Genomic DNA, 24,286 nt, shown 5'->3' with positions numbered 1-24,286 from the left:
AATTATGGAAGTCTATAGAAGTGGTGGTTCTCCTGTTTGTTTGTGTGTGTGTGTCAATATTTTGCAAGTTCTCGCCACATTATAAGCTAGAAGAGATATGTCCTTTGACTTGAAAGGATAAAAGTGTTACAGTCAACCCCCCCATGGCCCCGCTTCTGCCTTTCTTTTTGTTCGAATTCACTACTAACACACACACACACTGAGAGCCTCACCTGCCTCCCTTCCTTCCCCCCGCCAGCCTGAGGGACGGCAGACAAGACAGATCAATGATGAAATCTTAGCTAAACGACACCAAAGAGCAGCGCAAGGGTTAGAGGGGTGGCCCCCACAGACAGCCAGCCATCCATCCATCCGTCTTCCCCCCCATGCCCGCTTCCATCCATGTGTCTCTCTTGAGCGTTGTTAAACGTGCAGACACTGGACGCTTCTGCTCCACTCTAATAGGGCACCTTGTGATGTGGCACAGATAACTGAGGTGGCCTGGGGAGAAGGACTTGAAAAGCATGGACACACACACACACACACACACACACTTGTGTGGGGAAAAAGCGCTTAAGGTGGATTTTTTGTCATAAAAGCTCCACAGCAGTTCTAAGAGATGGTGCAGAATCCATAAATCCATGGCCAGGATGGAGTTGAGGGTCTCCTCAGCTGGCATGATGAAGAGAAGAGGCGCCGTCGCTTTGAGGAGCCTTGCCTCCGTCTGAGAGTGCGAGGAAGAAAGGCGGCGGGAATACGGTTCTTTCAAAGCGGCGCGCAGGCAGACAGCACCAAATCCAACAAGATCAGTTCATGTTTCAACACAGTTGGCGGAAACACTTCCCTGCGTCTTTGCCCGGCTTATCCACATCCAAAAGAGGCGCTTTTGCACCGGCTGGAGTTGCTTGTCTTTATTTCCAAGATCTAAAGTTGCTACATACAGTAAACCTCGGATATATCGGACTCGGATATATCGGAAATTCGCTCACAACGGACAGATAAAAAAGAACCGATTTTTCTGTAATGCATTTCCAATAAAAATTCATTGCATATATCGGATTTTTTATAACGGATTTCGCCTATTTCGGACAAAATCTCCAGTCACGTTCCAATGCATTTCCATTAAATTTCCCTCGCATATATCGGATGGCCGCATCGTGACAGGCCGCTATACGACGTCATTTGCAGCGTTTGCAGCGTTGCCTGCGCATCCAGGTACATTGGAAACATAGTCAAGGAAGTGCCTTTTTATAACGGATAAAATCCGATTTACGCATATACCGGATATAAATCCGATATATGCGTAAAACGGACATTTTCCGGTATACACATATAACGGATTTCGCTTATATCGGACAAAACCAGTGGGAACAATTGAATCCGATATATCCGAGGTTTACTGTATATAAAAACATGTGCCGAGTTTAATTATAAAATATTAGCAACATTGAACTTTATCTTTTCCTGTTCCTGTTTGTGCATTCTTTCAGCCAATGCTGAGATATGACATAACACGCAGCTCGAGACGTTCTTCGATTTTAAAAAAATGGAGGCGAGCAATCGGCACTGGATTGCTGCGGAATGTTTGTTTTTGATCCAAACTACATTTCAAGACTGAACGAACGGAAAACCGGCAATATTGAGTTATTCCGACAAGTGAAAGAAAAACTCGAGGAAGTCGGTATCACGTGATGTTGGTGTTTACGTTTTACTGGGCATGCCCCATTGACTATTCTGGTTGATTATAGCGCCACATTGTAGACAGGAGATTGGAATATTCCTTTCCATGTATACCATTGCTTTCGGAAAGGTAATTCGGAAAGAGGAAAAACTCATGTAAACGTGGCTAATATGCTTTCTTTCCGCTTTTCACACACATCCCATTCACAATAACGATATAGAAATATGTTTATGCACCACTCATCGTTTTTCCACAAAGTGTGGAGGTTTCATACTCCATATTATAGGTCCATATTATAATCTTTACCTCTGAAGCCTCCTTCCAGAAGAGCAGTGGCTCTGATCCTCTTCTGTCCCGCCCACTCGTACTCCTCAAAGCCACGCCCACTGTCACCGTCCATATCCACCGAGTCGTCCTCGCCCAGCACACCCTCACGCTACCACGGGCAAAAAAAAAAAAAAAATGTCATATGTCATGTAAAGATGGAGGACAGCTTATATATATTTAGAGTCCTTGATAGAAATCAAGGAATATTGGAATTTCCTGCGTGTACGTTGAACTGGAAGAAAGGACGAGACTAGTTGAGCAAGGAAAAGGTGAGATGGTCTACAACTTGGGAGCTTGCTAGTTATCCCCCTTCGATGTGCATGCGAGTCCACCATTTTAAAAAGGAGGTCATCTACTACAAGGGCTGATGCTAGGACTAACGTCTACAAGTGAGTGGAGAGCTTTGACTTAGGAAGTTAAAGAGGTCTACAGGAAGTGAAGGTCGGACAGGGCGTCCAAACTGGAGGTTAGACGAGGGGGGGGGGGGGGGGGTGGCAAGGGAATTCACTACCTGGATGAGGCATTGTTCCACATGTCTACTCATCTCCTCCTCGCTCCCAGCCAGTGGGGCGCTGCACAGCGGACATACCTGGCCCCCATCCTCCGGCTTCCTCCTCTTCATCTTCCCTATACGGGCTGGAAACGGCGATGGGAAGGTGGAAAGAAAGAAAGGCAGACAAAAAAAAATGGTGTTTAGTCGCACATGGGAGAAAAAGATTTATTTAACAGTCTTATCTCTTCCTTTTTTTTTGACAAGAACCGGATGTGACAATTCCACATCCTCCACCTCCAATTAGAAATCACACAGAGCAGAACGGCCGTCATTGCGCCCCGAGACTTTGTGTCGTTTTTGGTTTAACTGCAAATGGCACACGGGGGGGGGCATTAATTTTTAAGAGAGCAAAGGAGGCGAAAAGCGACGCCGTGACTGCAGGGTAAAACGACGCATGAGTGACGAAAAGCGGGTTAAAAAAAGAAGCAGCAATGGCAGCAGCAGCAGCATCCGCCCCTCCCCTCCCCCTGATGGTAATTGAGGGGAGCGTTGTTAAATAGAGAAGAAGAGGGGGTGCTAATTAGGATCTCTGGCCTCCCTCCGGTTATTAAGCCCAAACATGACAATGATTCCCGGCTCCATATCAAGGCAGGAAGGGATTAATGGAAGGTGAAGCTGGCATTTTGGTCACACCGGCTGCTCCGAGCGTGTGCCTGAATACAGTGCACCTTGCGGGGCCTTCCTCCTGTTCTAGTCTGGTCCTCCTGACCCCCCACCCCCAATACGCTGCTACTCCTGATAATAGTGACGTGGTAGAAGTAATGTAATGGTATTTAATTAGGATAAATCAACAGGTACAGTTGATAAAAAGTCCCTCCTTCAAATTAAGAGCGCATAACATTTTGTCATTTTATTTTGTCGGTTTGAACTGCAACTTTATTCCGTTTCTCATATCAACTCATATTCAACTTTATGCTCCTTCTTTCTCTTAAAATTATGACTTTAATTTCATTTTTGGAAAAAATACTGATTTCATTACCATTATTGTTGTTGCTTTTTTTTTATATGTTTTTGATTAATTATAGGGACGGCACGGTGGTCGAGTGGTTAGCGCGCAGACCTCACAGCTAGGAGACCAGGGTTCAATTCCACCCTCGGCTATATCTGGGTGGAGTTTGCATGTTCTCCCCGTGCATGCGTGGGTTTTCTCCGAGTACTCCGGTTTCCTCCCACATTCCAAAAACATGCTAGGTTAATTAGCGACTCCAAATTGTCCATAGGTATGAATGTGAGTGTGAATGGTTGTTTGTCTATATGTGCCCTGTGATTGGCTGGCTGGCGACCAGTCCAGGGTGTACCCCGCCTCTCGCCCGAAGACAGCAGCTGGGATAGACTCCAGCACCCCCTGCAACCCACGTGAGGATAAGTGGTAGAAAATGAATGAATGAATGAGTTCTCCTCCTATTTTGTGTGGAAGTGGTAACTTTTTGGCTTCTTATTTTGTCTTTCCCCACCCTTGGCCATCTTAGTATGGAGGTTGCATGTTCTCCCCGTGCATGCATGGGTTTTCTCCGGGTACTTTGGTTTCCTCCCACATTCCAAAAACATGCTAGGTTAATTAGCGACTCCAAATTGTCCATAGGTATGAATGTGAGTGTGAATGGTTGTTTGTCTATATGTGCCCTGTGATTGGCTGGCTGGCGACCAGTCCAGGGTGTACCCCGCCCGAAGACAGCAGCTGGGATAGGCTCCAGCACCCCCGCGACCCCCGTGAGGAAAAAGCGGTAGAAAATGAATGAATGAATGATTAATTATATGTTTAGACTGTGCCGGGGCCACAATTTGGACACCCATGCCTATTTCGGACCAGGTTTGTGTTTTGGTCATAAACATATAAAAAAAGGCAACCACTGTTGTCCAAAATCAAACCTGAAACTATCTTGTTTTGCCTAAAAAACAAAGATAATATGCCTACTTTTACCAAATACTAACCAAATTTAAAATATTCATATTTTTTAGGCTGAAATTTAGGGACATTTACAATTTAACACATATAAATTAATGGATTATTAAAATATTAATTGGATAATGGGAAAATCAGCTACATACAACATGACCCTATTTAGCTAACCTAGTTGCCATGTAAACACATACATGGCTATATTCATAAATATATCCTGATATATTCATCCTTTCCAAATGTACAATATAAGCATATAAAGGTACTATAAGGGGTCCTATGAAGTGTCAATCAAAGGATGGAAGTGTACATACCATTCAGCCGTGTTTGCCTGTTAGCTCGAACCCGTAAAAATGTCTGCAAACAGAGGAAATAAAAACACAACAAAACCACATTAGCTCACCAGGAAACATCTGACCGGCCACAGAAGCACAAGTTCGGCTTCCTGACATAGGATTGCTACGGATGCTGACAACTTGTGTGTGCTAATTCCAAGCCTGTGGAACCTACTTCTTGCTTGCCTTCCACCTCCTCCATTTCGGCTTAGCTTTCACTCACAGGTCCGAGTCGAGCAGCTGAAATGCGCCGCCTCAAACCGCACCGGTGTGCTACCAACTGCCGGACACCGGTGTTATCATTATGCGGCGTTTATGTTTGGAAACGGATGGGAAAGGATTTAAATTGGCGCCCGTTAAGCCTGGCGAGCGGCTCGAGCGACGCCATGTTGGCTTGTTGTGATCATGTGACATCCGCTGTGACGGAAGTGCTGGCGGAAGCTCACGGTGGTCGTGTGAGGTTTGGCCACTAGAGGGCAGCAGAGCGTTTTATTCATGGCCTATTCAGTACTATGGAGGATGTGTTTATTATGACTAACTAATACGCCACAATACCGTCTTAAACTTCATAATAATGCATATAAAAAATTAAATGATGCATTTAAAAGTGAGTGAAAGCTTATCCAAAGACCTGTTGTGCTTTAAATCTCATAATGTAATGTGCTAATTGGGTAAAATTATTAAGTTTCATTAATGTTCATGTTAAAGGTCAAATAACTGTTAATACTGTACATTTGAATCTGAATAAAATAATTTCTCTACCAACTGTATGTGGTTTCTTACGTTTTTCTTATTTGCTGTTTTATTATTATTTTACTTATTTATTACCGATTGATTGATTTATTTTATTTATTCTTAATTTGTTAATTTATTTTTTTATATAAATAAAAATTAAGATATTTGAGAACAGTGGAATGTTTTATCAGATATTTTGGTGTGGAAAACCGGAACCAAAGTACTGAAAAAGTAGGGTATAGCAGAAGCAAAAGCATTGAAGATAATTTTTCTATTGATTTTTTTTCCAGTTTTTAATAAATGCGTTTTTTTTTGTTTGTTTTTTTTTTGAAAACCTGATGCGGCCCGGCTTCACCCAGAACCTAGCTCCGGTGGCCCCCAGGTAAATTGAGTTTGAGACCCCTGGTCTATGTGCTTATGCATCACTGTTTTTTGTTCACCGGTCCTTGAACGCACCACAGTTGTGGTTGTGCTTTAAATCTCATAATGTAATGTGTTTGCTATAGTCACATGCAATTGTATTCTTATTGTTATAATAAACATATGTATTATTTCAGTACACGTAAAATAAACGGGTTGAAGGTTGATTCCACTGTCCTCTCTAATGCTGTAGTGGACAATTATGCACCTCGGCTCTCGTGGGATTAAATCCCCGAGGTCTGAAAGTCCAAACTATGTGCTGACTAAAGCATTCTCAGTCATGGGCTGGATGCCCTCTCCCTGACACTGCAACGGTAGGCAGCAGCTCAGTCTTCGGACCATCGGACCGCCGTCCATCAAGAAGAACTGACAACCTCATCCTCCTTTTCTCAGACCCCCCCGTTCCCACTGTGGAGGGAGAGGCCGACCTGCCACACATCACAATGCGATCTTATTCTTGCAGAATGGTAGCGGACGGGTCAGATTTTTTTAGGGAGGGATCGGGGTATGCGTGAACACGGGGTGGCAAACTCTGCCATTATGCGCCATTTGAAGGGTGGTTAAAAAGAGAGTCCATTGACTTAATCATTTGTATAATATAAGGTGAAATCAGCAGTTTCACTTAATGAGAAAATCTACTTTATAGCTCGAAGGCCTTTATGAGCTGTGTCATCCAGAACGTATGGATGTAACGTCTGCGGGGACTTAATAGTTCTTATTTTATGGTGTGGGGGGCTAAGCCCACTTAACCTAAAGATATATCTCGGCCAGTACAATTACCCCAACAAACTTTGATGAGCATAAAAGATAAGAGCAGTCAAGATGAAAAGAAGACATTGCACCTCCACACAAATGGCTTTTTTTTTTTAAAACAAAGTATCAAAAAAAGCCTTATATTTTTTTGAAAATAGGCTCAAAATGCATCTCATTCACCAAATATGTCCGAGAATGTAATAATAGTATTTTTTTATATGTCTATGTCAGTGGTCTCAAACTTGCGGCCCGCGGGCCAAATGCGGCACGTGAGACGCTACATTGAGGCCCCCACCTTGATACCAAAGTTTAATGTTGAAATGACAGCTTAAAGCTGTGTGCACACCGGACACAATTAACATGATTTTGCCCCGCCCCCATACTGTTACCCTACCTTGTTACCCCGCTCTGTTTTGCTTTGGATTAGCAATGAAGCTAAATGTAGTATCTGACAAAGTATCAAAAAAAGCCTTATATTTTTTTGAAAATAGGCTAAAAATGCATCTCATTCACCAAATATGTCTGAGAATGTAATAATAGCATTTTTTTATATGTCTATGTCAGTGGTCTCAAACTCGCGGCCCGCGGGCCAAATGCGGCACGCGAGACACTACTTTGAGGCCCCCACCTTGATACCAAAGTTTAATGTTGAAACGACAGCTCAAAGCTGTGTGCACACCGGACACAATTAACATGATTTTGCCCCGCCCATACTGTTACCCTTACCCTGTTACCCCGCCCTGTTTTGCTTTGGATTAGCAATGAAGCTAAATGTAGTATCTGACAAAGTATCAAAAAAAGCCTTTTCATTAGCTTATATTTTGTTGAAAATAGGCTCAAAACGCATCTCATTCACCAAATATGTCCGAGAATGTAATAATAGCATTTTTTTATATGGCTATGTCAGTGGTCTCAAACTTGCGGCCCGCGGGCCAAATGCGGCGCGCGAGACGCTAGTTTGCGGCCCCCTAGCTCCGGTGGCCCCCAGGTAAATTGAGTTTGAGGAGAGCACCTCGACATTTTATACTTGAAATGTGTTAATTAATTCAATCCCAGTTTTTTTTCTAAATGCCAGCCCTTCAAGTATAGCTGCCATTTTGGACTGATCTTTCAAGGCGCACAGTATTTTGTGTTCTTTGGCTCCATAAAGACAAATTACACTCTTGTTTTTCAGCAGAAAATAATTGTTTCTCCATTTTTCTGTTCTTTGGTAATCAGCAGTAGAATAGCTAAGTTTCAGGAAAATATCAGTTCCCAACTAAAATCAGGAGAAACACATTTCTTGGGGATTTAAGTTGATCCAAAATCAGATGTTTTGGTGGAGGACATATTATTTCTCACTGTGAATGTTATAGATTTGGAATGGATTATTAAGGCTTGGTGATCAGCACTTATTGATAGGTCATGCATCATCTCTACCACACAACATGTGTGTGTTTGTGTGTGTGTGTGTGTGTGTGTGTGTGTGACCTGGTATCTGTCCGAGTGGTGGGCGTCTTCAGACGACAGTGGCGAGACCACCGGAGACTCCCCCTCGCGCTTAATGTGCACCGACAACAGAATGGACTGGACAGGGAGAAACATACAGTATTATTACCACTTTCAATTTCTGACACACACTCACGTAGCACAATCAGAGTTGCACAACACTTGGATGTGACTTGTGGAAAAATGCTGTTCTTTGTCTGGCTTACACGAGCTTAACTAAGAATGCGTCTACTACTAGGTAGTACTTTCCCCGTCAGTCATATGTAAGTGTTGCGCAACTTTGATTGTGCTATGTGAGTGTGTGTTGTATGTTCTATGTATACAATGTTTCCTGTGAGAATATGCTGTAGATTTAAGATATTTAACAGTATTCTGCTCTAAAGGAGGGTCGCTAAAGGAGGTGTAGTATTTTAGGAGACCACCAGGACCGAGTGAATCTGTGTCCTCACAGGCGACATATGCGCCCCTCCGCTGAATACTAAATAACGGCCAAGGAGATGCACGGTCACGGCAGGAAGGCGAAGAGCCACTTGTCACCCTTCTTCGCCCTGCACCGCCTCTCAAAACCGAGCCCGCTCGCAGTTTGGCCCGGGGCCGCCTTAAGCTGAGGTCAGCACCCAAACGTGCGCTGGGGAATGACGATGTGCTGGTTGAATTACCGGAGGGATGTCAGCTTGCACTTTGAGCAGGGCATCTGACTTTCATGCTCTTTTGGTGACAAAATGCACCCGTCCTGCAGTCAAATGGCTTCGCTATCGATCACTTTGTGCTATGAAGTATGCATGTTTCATACACATAAACTTGGCTTTTTTAATGGACGAAATGTTTGTTTTGTTTTTAGCATTCATTTCATTTTTATTTATTATTATTATTATTATCATACTACTAATAAGAATGCAATTATTTATTTACCTTTTTCTATCTTATGTTAAATATAACGTATTTTCTGTTATGATGTGTATGTATTGTAGTGGGTAATTGGAATGTAGTGGTGACTATAGGGGTGTTATTTAATGTCTAGAGGGCTCTAATCATGTTATTATCGTACTACTGATAAGAATGTAATTATTTATTTACCTTTTTCTTATGTTCTTATCTTATGTTGAATATGTCGTATTTTCTGTTATGATGTGTACTGTAGTGGGTAATAAGAATGTAGTGGTGACTATAGGGGTGTTATTTCCTGTATAGAGGGCTCTAATCATGTTATTATCATACTACTAATTGTACCTTTTTCTATCTTATGTTGAATATGTCGTATTTTCTGTTATGATGTCCACCATAGTGGGTAAAAGGAATGTAGTGGTGACTATAGGGGTGTTATTTCATGCCTAGAGGGCTCTAATCATGTTATTATCATACTACTAATTGTACCTTTTTCTATCTTATGTTGAATATGTCATATTTTCTGTTATGATGTGTACCGTAGTGGGTAATATGAATGTAGTGGTGACTATAGGGGTGTTATTTCATGCCTAGAGGGCTCTAATCATGTTATTATCATACTACTGATAAGAATGCAATTATTTATTTACCTTTTTCTATCTTATGTTGAATATGTCGTATTTTCTGTTATGATGTGTACCGTAGTGGGTAATAGGAATGTTGTGGTGACTATAGGGGTGTTATTTCATGTCTAGAGGGCTCTAATCATGTTACTATCATACTACTGATAAGATGCAATTATTTATTTACCTTTTTCTATCTTATGTTGAATATGTCGTATTTTCTGTTATGATGTGTACTGTAGTGGGTAATAGGAATGTAGTGGTGACTATAGGGGTGTTATTTCATGTCTAGAGGGCTCTAATCATGTTAAAACTGTACTCAGAAGGTCCTAAACAACATTTCTATGCTTTCACTCAGAAAATATTAAATTTCTAAGTGTAAGGAATTCACTTTGTAATATTACATATAACTTTGTAATATGCCTGGGGAGAGAAATACAAAATTTTGCATGTTTTTCACGCGAAAAAACATCAGCTGATCTCACCTTAGGAGTTCCTGGCGTGACTGATCCATCTTTGGGAGACGGGTTCTTACTGCAGTTGGAGGGGAAAAAAAGACAACATTAGCCTTCATCTCTTTAATAACAGAATTAATTCATTTTAACATAAAATAATTCATTTAAATCACCATTTAACCACCTTCTTGTTTTGCCATTAGTTATTTCTTGAATTCGATGTTTATTGTCAGCCACAGTAACCCAAAAATGGAGCCAAGGAAAGTTGCGAGTGTGTGCCAGCATTGTGATTAAGAAGGTGAGAAACACGATTGACCCTTAAGAAATAACTCATGGCAAAACAAGAAGGTGGTGTCGGTGTTGTATCTAGGGAAACCTCGCATCATTCCTCATTGACATGTATTTTAAATAGATTGATGCGTGCCAGCCGGTACAGTGGTTAGCGCGCAGACCTCACAGCTAGGAGACCAGGGTTCAATTCCACCATCTCTGTGTGGAGTTTGCATGTTCTCCTCGTTAATGCATGGGTTTTCTCCGGGTACTCCGGTTTCCTCCCACATTCCAAAAACATGCTAGGTTAATTAACGACTCCAAATTGTCCATAGGTATGAATGTGAGTGTGAATGGTTGTTTGTCTATATGTGCCCTGTGATTGGCTGGCCACCAGTCCAGGGTGTGCCTGATTGTATCAGGTGCACCTTTTGGGTGTTAAGTTGCTATGTGATGAATTTAGTGCTGTTGGTAGTGACGGCATCATAACTGTCACTGTACACTGGTATATTTGCACATTTGGCACCGTTATATTTTAACATGGCTGCATGGCGGTCGAATGGTTAGTGCGCAGACCTCACAGCCCGAGTTCAATCCCACCCTCGGCCATCTCTGTGTGGAGTTTGCATGTTCTCCCCGGGTACTCCGGTTTCCTCCCACATTCCAAAAACATGCTAGGTTAATTAGCGACTCCAAATTGTCCATAGGTATGAATGTGAGTGTGAATGGTTGTTTGTCTATATGTGCACTGTGATTGGCTGGCCACCAGTCCAGGGTGTACCCTGCCTCTCGCCCCAAGACCGCTGGGATAGGCTCCAGCACCCCCACGACCCTCGTGAGGAAAAACCGCTGTTAACCGCTGACGACATCGTAGACTTGATCTATTTCCGTTAACTTCATGGCGCTTGTTTGCAGCAGGATTGTTTGTGTGCTGTTTTGCACTTGAGGTGTGTGTGTGTGTGTGTGTGTGTGAACAAAGAGAATAAACATGGGTGACACAGTCAAGCTGCCGTGTAATGCAGGGAAATCAGCCATCGCTCGCCCTTTTCTCTCTTTCTCTCTCGCTACTTTTCTGTCAGCACCCCTCCCCTCCCTCTTTCTCTATTTTATTCATTACCAGGAACCTCTGCAGAGGCGTCAATGATAACAGCCACATCTACCGCTACCTGCTTGTTGACGGTGTCAAACAGCGACAAGAGACGGTGGGAGAAAATTGCCACAATGACAGAGGGTGGGGGGAGACAGATGAAAGTGGAGGGGAAAGGTGGTGGGGAGGGGGGGGGGGGGTAAGGAAGGAAAGAAAAAGGAGATGAAATGCAAGGACACAGACGAAGCAGCCAGAAAGATGAAAGACGACAGAAAAAGGAGCGCGGAGGCAGGAGTCGGTTTTGCACGTGTCGTGTTTGCCCGCTTCTATGAAATGTTGATGGCCGAGGCTTGTGGGACATCCCGACTGCCTGCCTTGTTGCTGAAGTCGGGAGCTCGGAGAACTGCCGAAATGAGCGGCACACGGCGGCGACACAACACACGAGTCTGACTGACAGCAGGGTAAAAGCTGGGGGGAACGGAAGATGAGAGGGAAGGCAAGGTTTTGTGCAGAGGTAATGAGACGTGCGGCGTACAGGTGGAAAAAGCGGAGACGTGCCGGTGCTTGGAATATCTCCTGCCGCAGCGTCCGATGCTCTGTAGATGTAAATGTTCAAGAAAATGGATGGAATGTGCTTGTTTCTTAAACTTAAGCACCAATACAATCATGTAGGTTATTATTATATAACCATTATTTTAACCAGGCTGCACGGCGGTCGAGTGGTTAGCACATAGGTAAGTTTCAGGAAAATATCAGTTCCCAACTACAAAAACGATAAGATACTTTTCAAGCATAACAAATGTTTTTTTGCTTCTGTGATAGCTCAAATATGTATACCAACATAAACAACACAAAAATGTTTTTTTCACATCAAAAAAATAATTTATTTACAAATATAACACCATGGTTGCACGGCGGACGATTAATGCTATATAAGGCTATATAAACATGAGTTTGAGCTACCAAAACAAAGGTTAGACTCCCGTCTTTCAGCAGAATTGAAAAGTTTGTTTCCAAGGTTTTCTGTTCTTTAGTAATCAGCTTTAGCACATAGGTAAGTTTCAGGAAAATATCAGTTCCCCACTAAAAAAGTGATAACATACATTTCAAGCATAACAAATGTTTTTTTTGATTCTATCTATACCAACATAAACAACACAAAAAGGGTTGTTTCACATCAAAATAACAATTTATTTAGCATTGGTTAGCACCCAGGCCTCACAGCTAGGAGACCCGAGTTCAATCCCACCCTCGGCCATCTCTGTGTGGAGTTTGCGTGTTCTCCCCGGGTACTCCGGTTTCCTCCCACATTCCAAAAACATGCTAGGTTAATTAGCCACTCCAAATTGTCCATAGGTATGAATGTGAGTGTGAATGGTTGTTTGTCTATATGTGCCCTGTGATTGGCTGGTCACCAGTCCAGGGTGTACCCACGCCTCTCGCCCGAAGACAGCTGGGATAGGCTCCAGCACCCCTGCGATACTGAAACATGATTGGATGTTTTCCATGTAGAAATGATTTAGGATGGCTTTCCTTTTCTTTGGCGCACTTTACATTATTTTTTTAAAAAGAAAACCTTAAACTGTATTATGGAAAGCAGGAAGTGAACAAATGTAACAGTTACTGATTGTAAAAGTACCAGATGGAGGGGTAGGATTTAATAAGCTTTGCTTCTTCCTAGTCCTTTTTGGACATGTGGAACTGTGAACTGATTGATGTGATGCATTCAATTGTAATCTGATGCATGTTCAAATGAAATAAAACCATTACCATTACCATTACCACTCTAACTTGGCAGTTATAAAAAACGTGTAAAAGGCGTTCACTTAACTCCTCCCACCTCCAACTAGAAGTGGCTACTGATTGCTTTTGACTCCTCTAGTGGAGGCGTGGGGGGGGGGGGGGGGGGGGCATGCTCCAATGAAAGCAAATTGTTCACCAAAGAAGACAAGTGCAGGGGATGTGAAGAGGAGGCGGGGTATGTAGATGACTTTGCCCCCGTGAGTCACCTGAGGTGTGGAGGGGCATTAAAGATTTCCATTTGCTCAGCTGTGCACAGATGAGAAGCTACGGACCATGAAGAAGTAAAAGACAGATATATATATATATATATATATATATATATATATATATTATATATATATATTATATACACATGTACAATCAGCAGGAGCGTAGATAAGAAAGGAAGCCACACAGAAAAACACGAGAGAATGGATTTTTATGAAGGACGTTGTGGACTTTTCACACTGACACACAAACACACACACACACACACACCTTCCTTTCCATACCCACAGCTCTTTCGTTCCGCAAGCTCTGGTCTTCATTAAAGGCAGATTTACAACAAATTGGACCAAATTCCCACTGTCACTTTTAATGCGGCCTGCTACCATGCAGAGAGCCAGAGACAGACGGCGTGCACGCGTGATATAGAGCCTGACGACGTTTGCTAGAAGCCGCATGCACATTCCAGGATACGCTTTATGTCTCGTGTGCTGGGTTTTGCGGTGAACCACTGCACTGAATTTGAGTCTTCAGTTGTCGTTCATTCATTCATTTGTTTTCTACCGCTTTTCCTCATGAGGGTCGTGGCGGGTGCTGGAGCCTATCCCAGCTGTCTTCGGGCGAGAGGCGGGGTACACCCTGGACTGGTCGCCAACATTTTGTGCACAAACATATTTTATGTCCAAATAGTTACAAACAATTTCAGCTATTCACAAAAGTAAAAAAATAAGAAAAAAGTGAAAATTATACTTCAAATGTTTCTCTTTTTTTTTAGTCGGGAGCTGATATTTTCCTGAAACTTGTCTATGTTCATTCATTCATTTTCTACCGTTCATCTTCACAAGGGTCGCGGGGGGTGCTGGAGCCCATCCCAGCTGTCTTCAGGCAAGAGGCGGGGTACACCCTGGACTGGTGGCCAGCCAATCACAGGGCACATATAGACAAACAACCATTCACACTCACATTCATACCTATGGACAATTTGGAGTCGCTAATTAACCTAGCATGTTTTTGGAATGTGGGAGGAAACCGGAGTACCCGGAGAAAACCCACGCATGCACGGGGAGAACATGAAAACTCGGTGGAATTGAACTCGGGTCTCCGAGCTGTGAGGCCTGCGTGCTAACCACTCGACCACCGTGCAGCCATGGTGTTATATTTGTAAATAAATTGTTATTTTGATGTGAAACAACCCTTTTTGTGTTGTTTATGTTGGTATAGATAGAAGCAAAAAAAAATTGTTATGCTTGAAATGTATCTTATCCGTTTTGTAGTTGGGAACTGATATTTTCCTGAAACTTACCTGTGTGCTAAAGCTGATTACGAAAGAACAGAAAAAGTTGGAAACAAAGTTTTCTTTTCTGCTGAAAGACGGGAGTCTAATCTTTGTTTTGGTAGCTCAAACTCATGTTTATATATCCTTATATAGCATTAATCGTCCGCGGTGCAACCACGGTGTTATATTTGTAAATAAATGGTTATTTTGATGTGAAACAACCCTTTTTGTGTTGTTTATGTTGGTATAGATATTTGAGCTATTACAAAAGCAAAAAAAAATTGTTACGCTTGAAATGTAGCTTAACTTTTTTTTAGTCGGAAACTGATATTTCCCTGAAACTTACCTATGTGCTACTGCTGATTACTTAAGAACAGAAAATGTTGGAAACAAACTTTTCTATTCTGCTGAAAGACATAATCTTTGTTTTGGTAACTCGTGTTTATATAGCTTTATATAACCTTAATCGTCCACCGTGCAACCATGGTGTTATATTTGTAAATAAATGGTTATTTTGATGTGAAACAACCATTTTTGTGTTGTTTATGTTGGTATACATATTTGAGCTATTACAAAAGCAAAAAAATGGTTATGCTTGAAATGTAGCTTAACTTTTTTTTTAGTCGGAAACTGATATTTCCCTGAAACTTACCTATGTGCGACTGCTGATTACTAAAGAACAGAAAATGTTAATGGGGACTATCTTAGTGTAATATATACTGTAATATATACTGTAATGTGATTTATCCTATGTAACATAGTCCAGGGTTGGAATTGTAGTCCCAGAGCTGCCAAACAAGTCAACCATGAGCCGAGAGGAACCATCTGATGCCAGCTGAGGTTGGTAGGGTGGATCGGGCGTGGTGAAGGTGCGTATGATTGCGGCGTACAGCCTACCTGAGGCACATGCTGGCAAGTCTCTCTATCTCGGTCTCCATGTGCTCCTGGAGCTCTCCGGGCCTGAGCAGAACCTGGCAGATGGGACAGATTGGAGCCTGGCTGTCATACAGAACCATCTTCTTTTTACCTGCAGACAACAAAAACAAGAGTTATTATTATTATGTATATTATGTATATTATGCATATAACACCAACAGCTATGTAGCCCATATACTCAAGTCCTGCAAGGCCTTCAGAGTACTACACAAACCAGGATTCTTCATGTATTTACTTTCCTTTTCATATACCTCTTGCATTTATTTGTATTCAATTGTGCTTCTCTCTCTCTCTCTCTCTCTCTCTCGCTCTCCTTGCTGCTTTGACAAGATAATTTGAGTCACGCCGAGGCTGTCGCTTTTCGGCAAGGCAAACAAAGAATGATCCAATCCTTGTCTGCCGCTGATGGGGCTCTTTTCCCAAACAAACACGCCTGCAGCACACGCCCCTGGACTTGTACGTCCATTTGCTCGTCTCTTCTATGATGTTCTAGTTACAACCCGTGAAATGTTACCAAGTAGTTTTCCCAAATGATGTACTACGCAGTATGTCGACTATGAATCGGAAACCCATTCTACTGTATGACCGACCTGGATAGACTTGACTTATCCTACCAAGTCCTGCATTCATGGGTGAATTCATTCAAAAGGTAATTAGTTACTTTTACCAGTAAGTTATGGCATTAGTAATGGAATTACTAACTCAGCTAGTAATGCTAACTCCATTCCGACTCACAAGCAACATGCCTCACACTGACTTGTGAGTCAGTGAAACTCAAGCCTTAGCTAACTTGTGGGTCAGTTAAACTTGTGTCTTTGTCGAGTACACATGAATCAGTCAAATTCAAGTCTTTGTTGTGCACCCGTGAATCAGTGAAGCTCGAGTCTTGAACATGTGAGTCAGTGAAATTCCTGTCATCTTTGAGTACCCATGAGCCAGTGAAACTCAAGTTTTGGTCAAGTACCCGTGAGTCATTGAAATTCCCGTCCTCTTGAGTACCTGTGAGTGATTCAAACTCAAGTTTTGGTCAAGTACCCATGAGTCAGTGAAATTCCTGTCCTCTTTGAGCACCCATGAGTCAGTGAAACTCAAGTTTTGGTCAAGTATCTGTGAATCAGTGAAATTCCCGTCCTCTTTGAGTACCCGTAAGTCAGTAAATCTCCAGTTTTGTTCAAGTACCCATGAGTCAGTCAAATTCCTGTCCTCTTTGAACACCCATAAGTCAGTCAAACTCAAGTTTTGGTCAAGCACCCGTGAGTCAGTGAAATTCCTGTCTTATTTGACTACCCGTGAGTCAGACAAACTCAAGTTGTGGTCAAGTACCCGTGAGTCAGTGAAATTCCTGTCCTCTTTGAGCACCCGTAAGTCAGTGAAACATAAGTTTTGGTCAAGTACCCGTGAGTAATTGAAATCCCTGTCCTGTTTGAGTACCCATGAATCAGTCAAACTCAAGTTTTGGTCAAGTACCCGTGAGTCAGTGAAGTTTCTTTCCTCTTTGAACACCCATAAGTCAGTCAAACTCATGTTTTGGTCAATTACCTGTGAATCAGTGAAATTCCCGTCCTCTTTGAGTACCCGTAAGTCAGTAAAACTCAAGTTTTGGTCAAGTACCCATGAGTCAGTGAAATTCCTGTCCTCTTTGAACACCCATGAGTCAGTGAAACTCAAGTTTTGGTCAAGTACCCGTGAGTCAGTGAAATTCCCATCCTCTTTGAGTACCCGTGAGTCAGTGAAACTCAAGTTTTGGTCAAGTACCCGTGAGTCAGTGACGTTCCAGTCCTCTTTGAACACCCATGAGTCAGTGAAACTCTAGTTTTGGTCAAGTACCCGTGAGTCAGTGAAATTCATTTCTTTGTCAAGTACCGTGACTCAGTGAACACTTGTGAGTCACTGAAACTCAAATACCCATGAGTCGGTGAACTTTGAGTCTTCATTCAGCTCCCATGAGTCAGTGAAACTCAAGTCTTTGTCAAGTATCCGTGTGTCAGTGAAATTTGAATCTTTATGAAGCACCCGTGAGTTAGTGAAACTTAATCGAGCATTTGTCAATCTTTCTATCTTAAAGAAGAGTTCTTAAATACAGGTAGGACTTGCATTTCTCCTCCAAAACGCTAGGGGCCAGTGTTTTCCGGAGCCACAATATGGAGTAGTGGTGAACAACGTTGCCTGAAGCGACCTCCAGATGGACGATACGGATATCAGTGTATCATAATACGCCACATTTCACTGTCTGGCGTTGAAATAGCAACTCATTAGATTACTGGGATTACTGGGAAACTACTTGGTATTTTACTCCCTTTTTGTGTTACTCTTTTTTTTTTTTTTTTACTTTTCCCCCGATCTCTGTCACATATTCCCTGAGGGGAGTGAATGATGGGGGGAGGCAATGGCCAGATAAATCCAGGGGAGGAGAAGCGTTCGGGGGGGGTGTTGTTGATGTCGCACACCGGCCCTTGTCAGTGTCTTAAAGATGATTAATGTCAGAGGTGCACACACACACACACACATACACATACACACACACACACACATACACGACAAGGCTGCCAACAAGGCTGCGTTCAATCTGGAGGAGCGCCGGGGCCACACATGAAAGCGGATGGAGGGATGGGGGCAATGAAGACGAGGAAGGGAGGCGGATGAGAAGCGATAAGGATGGAAGAAGAAGAAGAAGAAGAAGAAGAAGAAGAAGAAGAAGGGCGGGACGATAACAAGGAAATAGGGCTGACAGGACTTTTTAGTGTGGAGATTCTTCAGCCAAACGGCGAGCGTTGCAGCGAGGAAGGGATGGATGAACACATGGATGGAGGCGCGGGGTGAGGAGGTGCGCATCTCTGACAGCTGTGATGGAGTGTAGGCCCGATTCCCCCTAATGTGCCAAGATGGATTATCTCATCTTTCTTTTATTTCGCTCGTCCCTCCACTAACTCTCTCTCTCTCTCTCTCTCTCTCCAACTTCTGTATGTTTGTCGCTCCGGCGAGCTCACGTTTTCCTGATTTTAGTTTTTTGTTCCTCCTTCTTCATCTAACCTGACCCTCCTTTAATCCTGGTTTTCCCTTTTTGCTCCATCGCATGGTCCACCGATGAACCCGAGCGAGAGAAACACATCAAAATGGAAAAACGGCCGGTAGTGAGTCAAGTATATGTATATATACTTAATATAACAAAATATATAAAATATATAAAGTATAAATGACTGTTCATAAGACAATTTATGAGTAGATGGAATCAGACTAAAGGACTCACAGACTCGAGAAGGCGTTTCTTACTCTATAGAATATATTTATCAATGTTGGAACATAGCCGAACACAGAACACATGATGCGTTCAAGGACTGTCCCAAAAAACGGAGGTACGTGATTACCGACCAAAAAAAAAACAAAATCTTAATAAAAATCTTAATAAAAATCTTAATAAAAATCTTAATAAAAATCTTAATAAAAATCTTAATAAAAATCTTAATAAAAACCTTAATAAAAATAAAAATCTTAATAAAAGTAAAAATACAAATCTTAATAAAAATCTTAATAATAAAAATCTCAATAAAAGTAAAAATAAAAATCTTAATAAAAATTTAAATAAAAGTAAAAATAAAAATCTTAATAAAAATCTTAATAATAAAAATCTCAATAAAAGTAAAAATAAAAATCTTAATAAAAATTTAAATAAAAGCAAAAATAAAAATCTTAATAAAAATCTTAATAATAAAAATCTTAACAATAAAAATCTTAGTAAAAATCTTAATAAAAATCTTAATAAAAATCTTAATAAAAATAAAAATCTTAATAAAAACCTTAATAAAAATAAAAATCTTAATAAAAGTAAAAATAAAAATCTTAATAAAAATCGTAATAAAAGTAAAAATAAAAATCTTAATAAAATCTTAATAATAAAAATCCTAACAATAAAAATCTTAATAAAAACCTTAATAAAAATAAAAATAAAAATTTAAGTTAAGTTAAGTGCTCTTCGAACGCAGCATTTCGTCTATGTACTGTTTATAGGACAAAGGTGGGCAGCTGACATTTTTTTAGATTCAAGTGGGCCCTGAGTTGGTAAAGTCTGGGAACCCCTGATCTAGGGTATCGTCTCCACAAGGGTTGGCGACCAAATCGCTTCATTCTTCAGTCCGCCTATTCTCTCCCTTGATGTCTTGGTATCACGCTGCCTCGGTGACGGAAAGACATCCATGCCCGTGTGGCTTGGGTCCGGATGAAGTGGGAATCGATAGACGCCAGATAGCAACGGGCCCCCCCAGTCACAGACTACAATGGGCTACCTCCAGAGAGGACGGGGATTGTCAGCTCAATACTCAAGTCTCAATGGAAGCGCGGATAAAAAACCATTTGGGGTGCCCTCATGGCTCAGTGGGCTAAGAGGCGCACCATGTAGCCACAACACTGCGGTCCAAATCCCATTTAATGACCTGCCTTGCGTGTCATCCCTTCACTTTTATCTTACCTATCATAGCAGCCTCCCAGCAAAGCCGCCATTGCTGTACATTGGACCGCTCCTGAGTCAAATCCTGCACCGGCATCAGACCCGTCCATGACGCGTTCATGCATATTCAGTCAGGAAATGGACTGGAATAAAGTCAAATATGCCGTCGAGTCAGGTGTTTGTTGTGTTTTATATCTTCGATTAGGGATTAAATTCAGTCGCGGCCAATCAGCTAATGATGGCCGGCATGTAAACCGCAATAAGAGTCGGACACGCCGGCTTTACGACATTCCAAACACATGAAACCATTTCCCAAATGGAATTAGCCGCCATGTATAGAGAACGTTTTTCTGCCCTTGAACAAGGCGTTTCTTACTCTATAGATAATATTTATCAGCTGGTCACAGAACACATGATGCGTTCAAGGACTGTCCCAAAAAACGGCGGTGCGTGATTACCGACTCACAGATTTTCTGTGGGAAAAAAATTACAAATTTGGACCAAAAATCCCCAAATGTCCAATGATCTAGTGCAGTGATTCCCAAAGTGTGGGCCGCGGCCCCTGGTAGGTCGTGGTGGTACTGCAGGCGGGCCATTAAAAATATGATGAAGTTTTGCAAATATTATTTTTAAAATTATTTTCATTGTAAAATATTTATTGTACAGTTAAAAAAATATTTATAGGCCTAAGAAACAACTTATTGACAATATTATTATTGACAATATTTTAGGAACCTTACACAGTTTATGATTGGAATGTAGCTCTCTGGTAACATGCCAGTCTTGAATGCAGTTATGAAAAGTATGAGAATTAATTATGTCTTGTGTGTACACCACAGATTAAAAGTTTGGGCTTCCTTTCATTTCAATCCTGAATCTTTATATAATAATAAATAAATAATAATAAAAATAAATAATAAATAAAAAATCTTAATAAAAATCTTAATAAAAATCTTAATAAAAATCTTAATAAAATCTTAATAAAAATCTTAATAAAAATCTTAATAAAAATAAAATCTTAATACAATCTTAATAAAATCTTAATGAAATCTTAATAAAAATAAAAATCTTAATAAAAGTCTTAATAAAAATAAAAATCTTAGTAAAAATCTCAGTAAAAATCTTAATCAGTCACGGCCAATCAGCTAATGATGGCCGGCATGTAAACCGCAATAAAATCTTAATAAAAATCAAAATCTTAATAAAAATCAAAATCTTAGTAAAAATCTTAATCAGTCGCAGCCAATCACCTACTGATGGCCGGCATGTAAACCGCAATAAAATCTTAATAAAAATCTTAATAAAAATAAAAATCTTAATAAAAATCTTAATAAAAATCTTAATAAAAATCTTAATAAAAATCTTAATAAAAATCTTAATAAAAATCTTAATAAAAATAAAAATCTTAGTAAAAATCTTAGTAAAAATCTTAATCAGTCGCGGCCAATCAGCTAATGATGGCCGGCATGTAAACCGCAATAAAATCTTAATAAAAATCTTAATAAAAATAAAAATCTTAATAAAAATAAAAATCTTAATAAAAATAAAAATCTTAATAAAAATAAAAATCTGAGTAAAAATCTTAGTAAAAATCTTAATCAGTCACGGCCAATCAGCTAATGATGGCCGGCATGTTAACCGCAATAAGAGCCGGCTTTACGACATACCAAACACACAAAACCATTTCCCAAATGGAATTAGCCGCCATGTATAGAGAGCGGTTTTCTGCCCTTGAACAACTGTCTCCTTCTTGTGCGTGTCAACAAACACAGCGCACCCACCACAGCCCCCCACCCAACCACCCACCCACCCCACCGCCGCTGCCTCCTTGTTGTTCCCCTAAATGAGTTTTCTGACATGCATCAAGTGTTTACGCGCGCTTACCCCCTCTTTTCTCGCCTCCCTCTCGCCAGTTAGCTATAACACCCGCCAACATCGGTAAACAAGGAAATCTCTCAGCTGCAGCGCCCCACGTAACTGCATTACGGGGGCCTGATAACCTCTTCAAATAATGTGCGATAAGAGGAATTTGATTTGATTCACAGAAAAGGGAAAGAGGGCCCCGCGTCTGATTCCCCTCAATCGCGTCCTTTTACTTTTCTTTCCTCCCGTGTTTGTTGTGTCTCGCCATTTTCTTTCTTTTGACTTGGCTCGGGGTGGGGGTGGGGGGGCTCATCTTATTGCCGCCACCCTCGCCAGAGTGACACCTCCTTGCGTCGGCAATCAAATAAATCCCGCCAAGGTGTCAGCCTTCATTTCGGCGCTCCGTCTCAATGCAAGGTGAGGTGAGGGGCCCCGGCAAAAGCCATCATCTCCATAATGGCAAATATGAGCCCTAAAGCCCAAAACCAGGGCTGTATTAACCCAAATGGGGCGAGCAAGGTGTGTGATATGTATTTTTCTTAAGTGAGCTGTGACTTAAGCGGGCCAGACACTCGCTTGATTGTGTGTGTGTGCGAATAGATAAGTCTTTGTGCTCATTCGGGAGGACATCTGATGAAATGGAACGGGGGTCAACCTCAGTTTGCCACCCCGGGTTGGCGTCCCAGCGGCGTCTTCCACTGGTTGCAAACGCGCTTTGCGTGTTCTCCCGCGGCCTGACAGTGATGCATGGCACTTTTAAATAGCATTCCTCCACGCCCGGCTCAAAACTCATCACTCTTTCCCGAGGGTGGCCGCTTTTACCAAGCAAATGAAATGGCGGGATGAAGAGACGGCTTGGGTGGGAGCATCAAGAGGGGAAAAGGTGCGCGTGTGTGCGAGCGAAGCTGTTCACGGTCAACGGACTACAAAGGATTTGTGTGAATATGGCGGATATTCACGTAACGTGCAGTTGCCGGCGTCTGTAATCATTTCTAAATAGGTGATAATACAGATCAATGGAGATTGAGATTTATTGAGCGGTCCTTGTTTAAAAATATATATCTATATTTTTAATTGTTCTTGTTTAAAAATATATATCTATATTTTTAAACATTTTTAAACATTTTAAAAAATATTTGACAAATTATATATCTATATTTTTAACATTTTTTTAACATTTTTGAAATACTTTAAAATAGATATATTTATATTTTTAAACATTTTTTAACATTTTTGAAATACTTTAAAATAGATATACTATATTTTTAAACATTTTAAAAAAAATTTGACAAATTATATATCTATATTTTTAAACATTTTTAAAAACATTTATATATATACATTTTTTCATGTTTTTAAAATATGTTTTAACATTTTAAAGATTATTTTTCAAATATGTACATCTATATTTTTTAATTTTTTTAAACATGTTTTAACATTTTTTTTAAAATATTTTTCAAATTATATATCTATATTTTTAAACATTTTAAAACTTTTTTATTTACATTTTTTAGATACTTTTAAAAATATATATATCTATATTTTTAAACATTATTTTTTTACATTAAAAATTTTTAAAAAAGATATCTATATTTTTCAACATTTTAAAACATTTTAAAACATTTTTTACATTTTAAAAATATTTTTAAAAATGTATAATCATATATCTTTATTCTTAAACATTTTTAACTTTAAAATATTTTAAAAAATATATAGCTATATTTTAAAAAAATCAAAATATTTGTAAAAATATATATCTATATTTTAAACATTCTTTTACATTTTTAAAAATATTTTTAAAAAGTGACATAAGCCTATATGTATAAATACTGTGCAGGATGCAGAAAGAACTATGAGGAAAGGGCAGAGAAATTAGCACGTCATAAATCATCAGCCGACTGCATTTAAAGATCTGCTGATAAATGGTGATCTGATGATCTGTGTGTGTGTGTGTGTGTGTGTGTGTGCATCAGCATGTGTAATGTGGTTTTACTCCTGGGACCGAGCCGCGCGTGTCTGTCTGAAAGACACAGCAGTGGGATGCTGGAGAGGTTATCTCCAACCACTGACAGCTGTTTATTCAATCAATCACTGTGTCAGTGTGTGTGTGTGTGTGTGTGTGTGTGTGTGTGTGTGCGTGTGTGGTGTGTGTGTGTGAGAAATAGAGAGGGAATGGTAAAGGAGCCAAAAGTAAATGAATAGAGCATTAACCAAGCACTGACCCACGGAGTTAAAGGCAAAGCCCAAATCTCCATATAAAACGGTGACTTGC

The 24,286-nt window shown here is 40.7% G+C and overlaps 1 protein-coding gene across 4 annotated transcripts in view; it reads right to left on the bottom strand.

The window, feature by feature from the left end:
- Positions 1–24,286, bottom strand: part of rnf220a (ring finger protein 220a) — a 182,223-nt gene that overhangs the window by 14,841 nt on the left and 143,096 nt on the right. For 2 of the 4 annotated variants that reach the window (XM_058066074.1, XM_058066076.1), the window contains exons 3-8: positions 15,672–15,801; positions 10,165–10,213; positions 8,154–8,249; positions 4,755–4,797; positions 2,577–2,623; positions 1,967–2,096 (exon numbers count right to left, since the gene is read on the bottom strand). In XM_058066074.1, coding sequence (XP_057922057.1) covers positions 1,967–2,096; positions 2,577–2,623; positions 4,755–4,797; positions 8,154–8,249; positions 10,165–10,213; positions 15,672–15,801 — 495 coding nt within the window. Of the gene's footprint in view, positions 1–1,966; positions 2,097–2,498; positions 2,624–4,754; positions 4,798–8,153; positions 8,250–10,164; positions 10,214–15,671; positions 15,802–24,286 lie in introns of all 4 variants that reach the window. The other 2 variants (XM_058066073.1, XM_058066075.1) reach the window with 1 other exon arrangement.

This window comes from Doryrhamphus excisus, chromosome 3 (assembly GCF_030265055.1).
Source record: "Doryrhamphus excisus isolate RoL2022-K1 chromosome 3, RoL_Dexc_1.0, whole genome shotgun sequence".
NCBI lineage: Eukaryota > Metazoa > Chordata > Actinopteri > Syngnathiformes > Syngnathidae > Doryrhamphus > Doryrhamphus excisus.
Note: the sequence above shows the minus strand (reverse complement) of the source record. Positions and strands in the feature narration are given on the sequence as shown.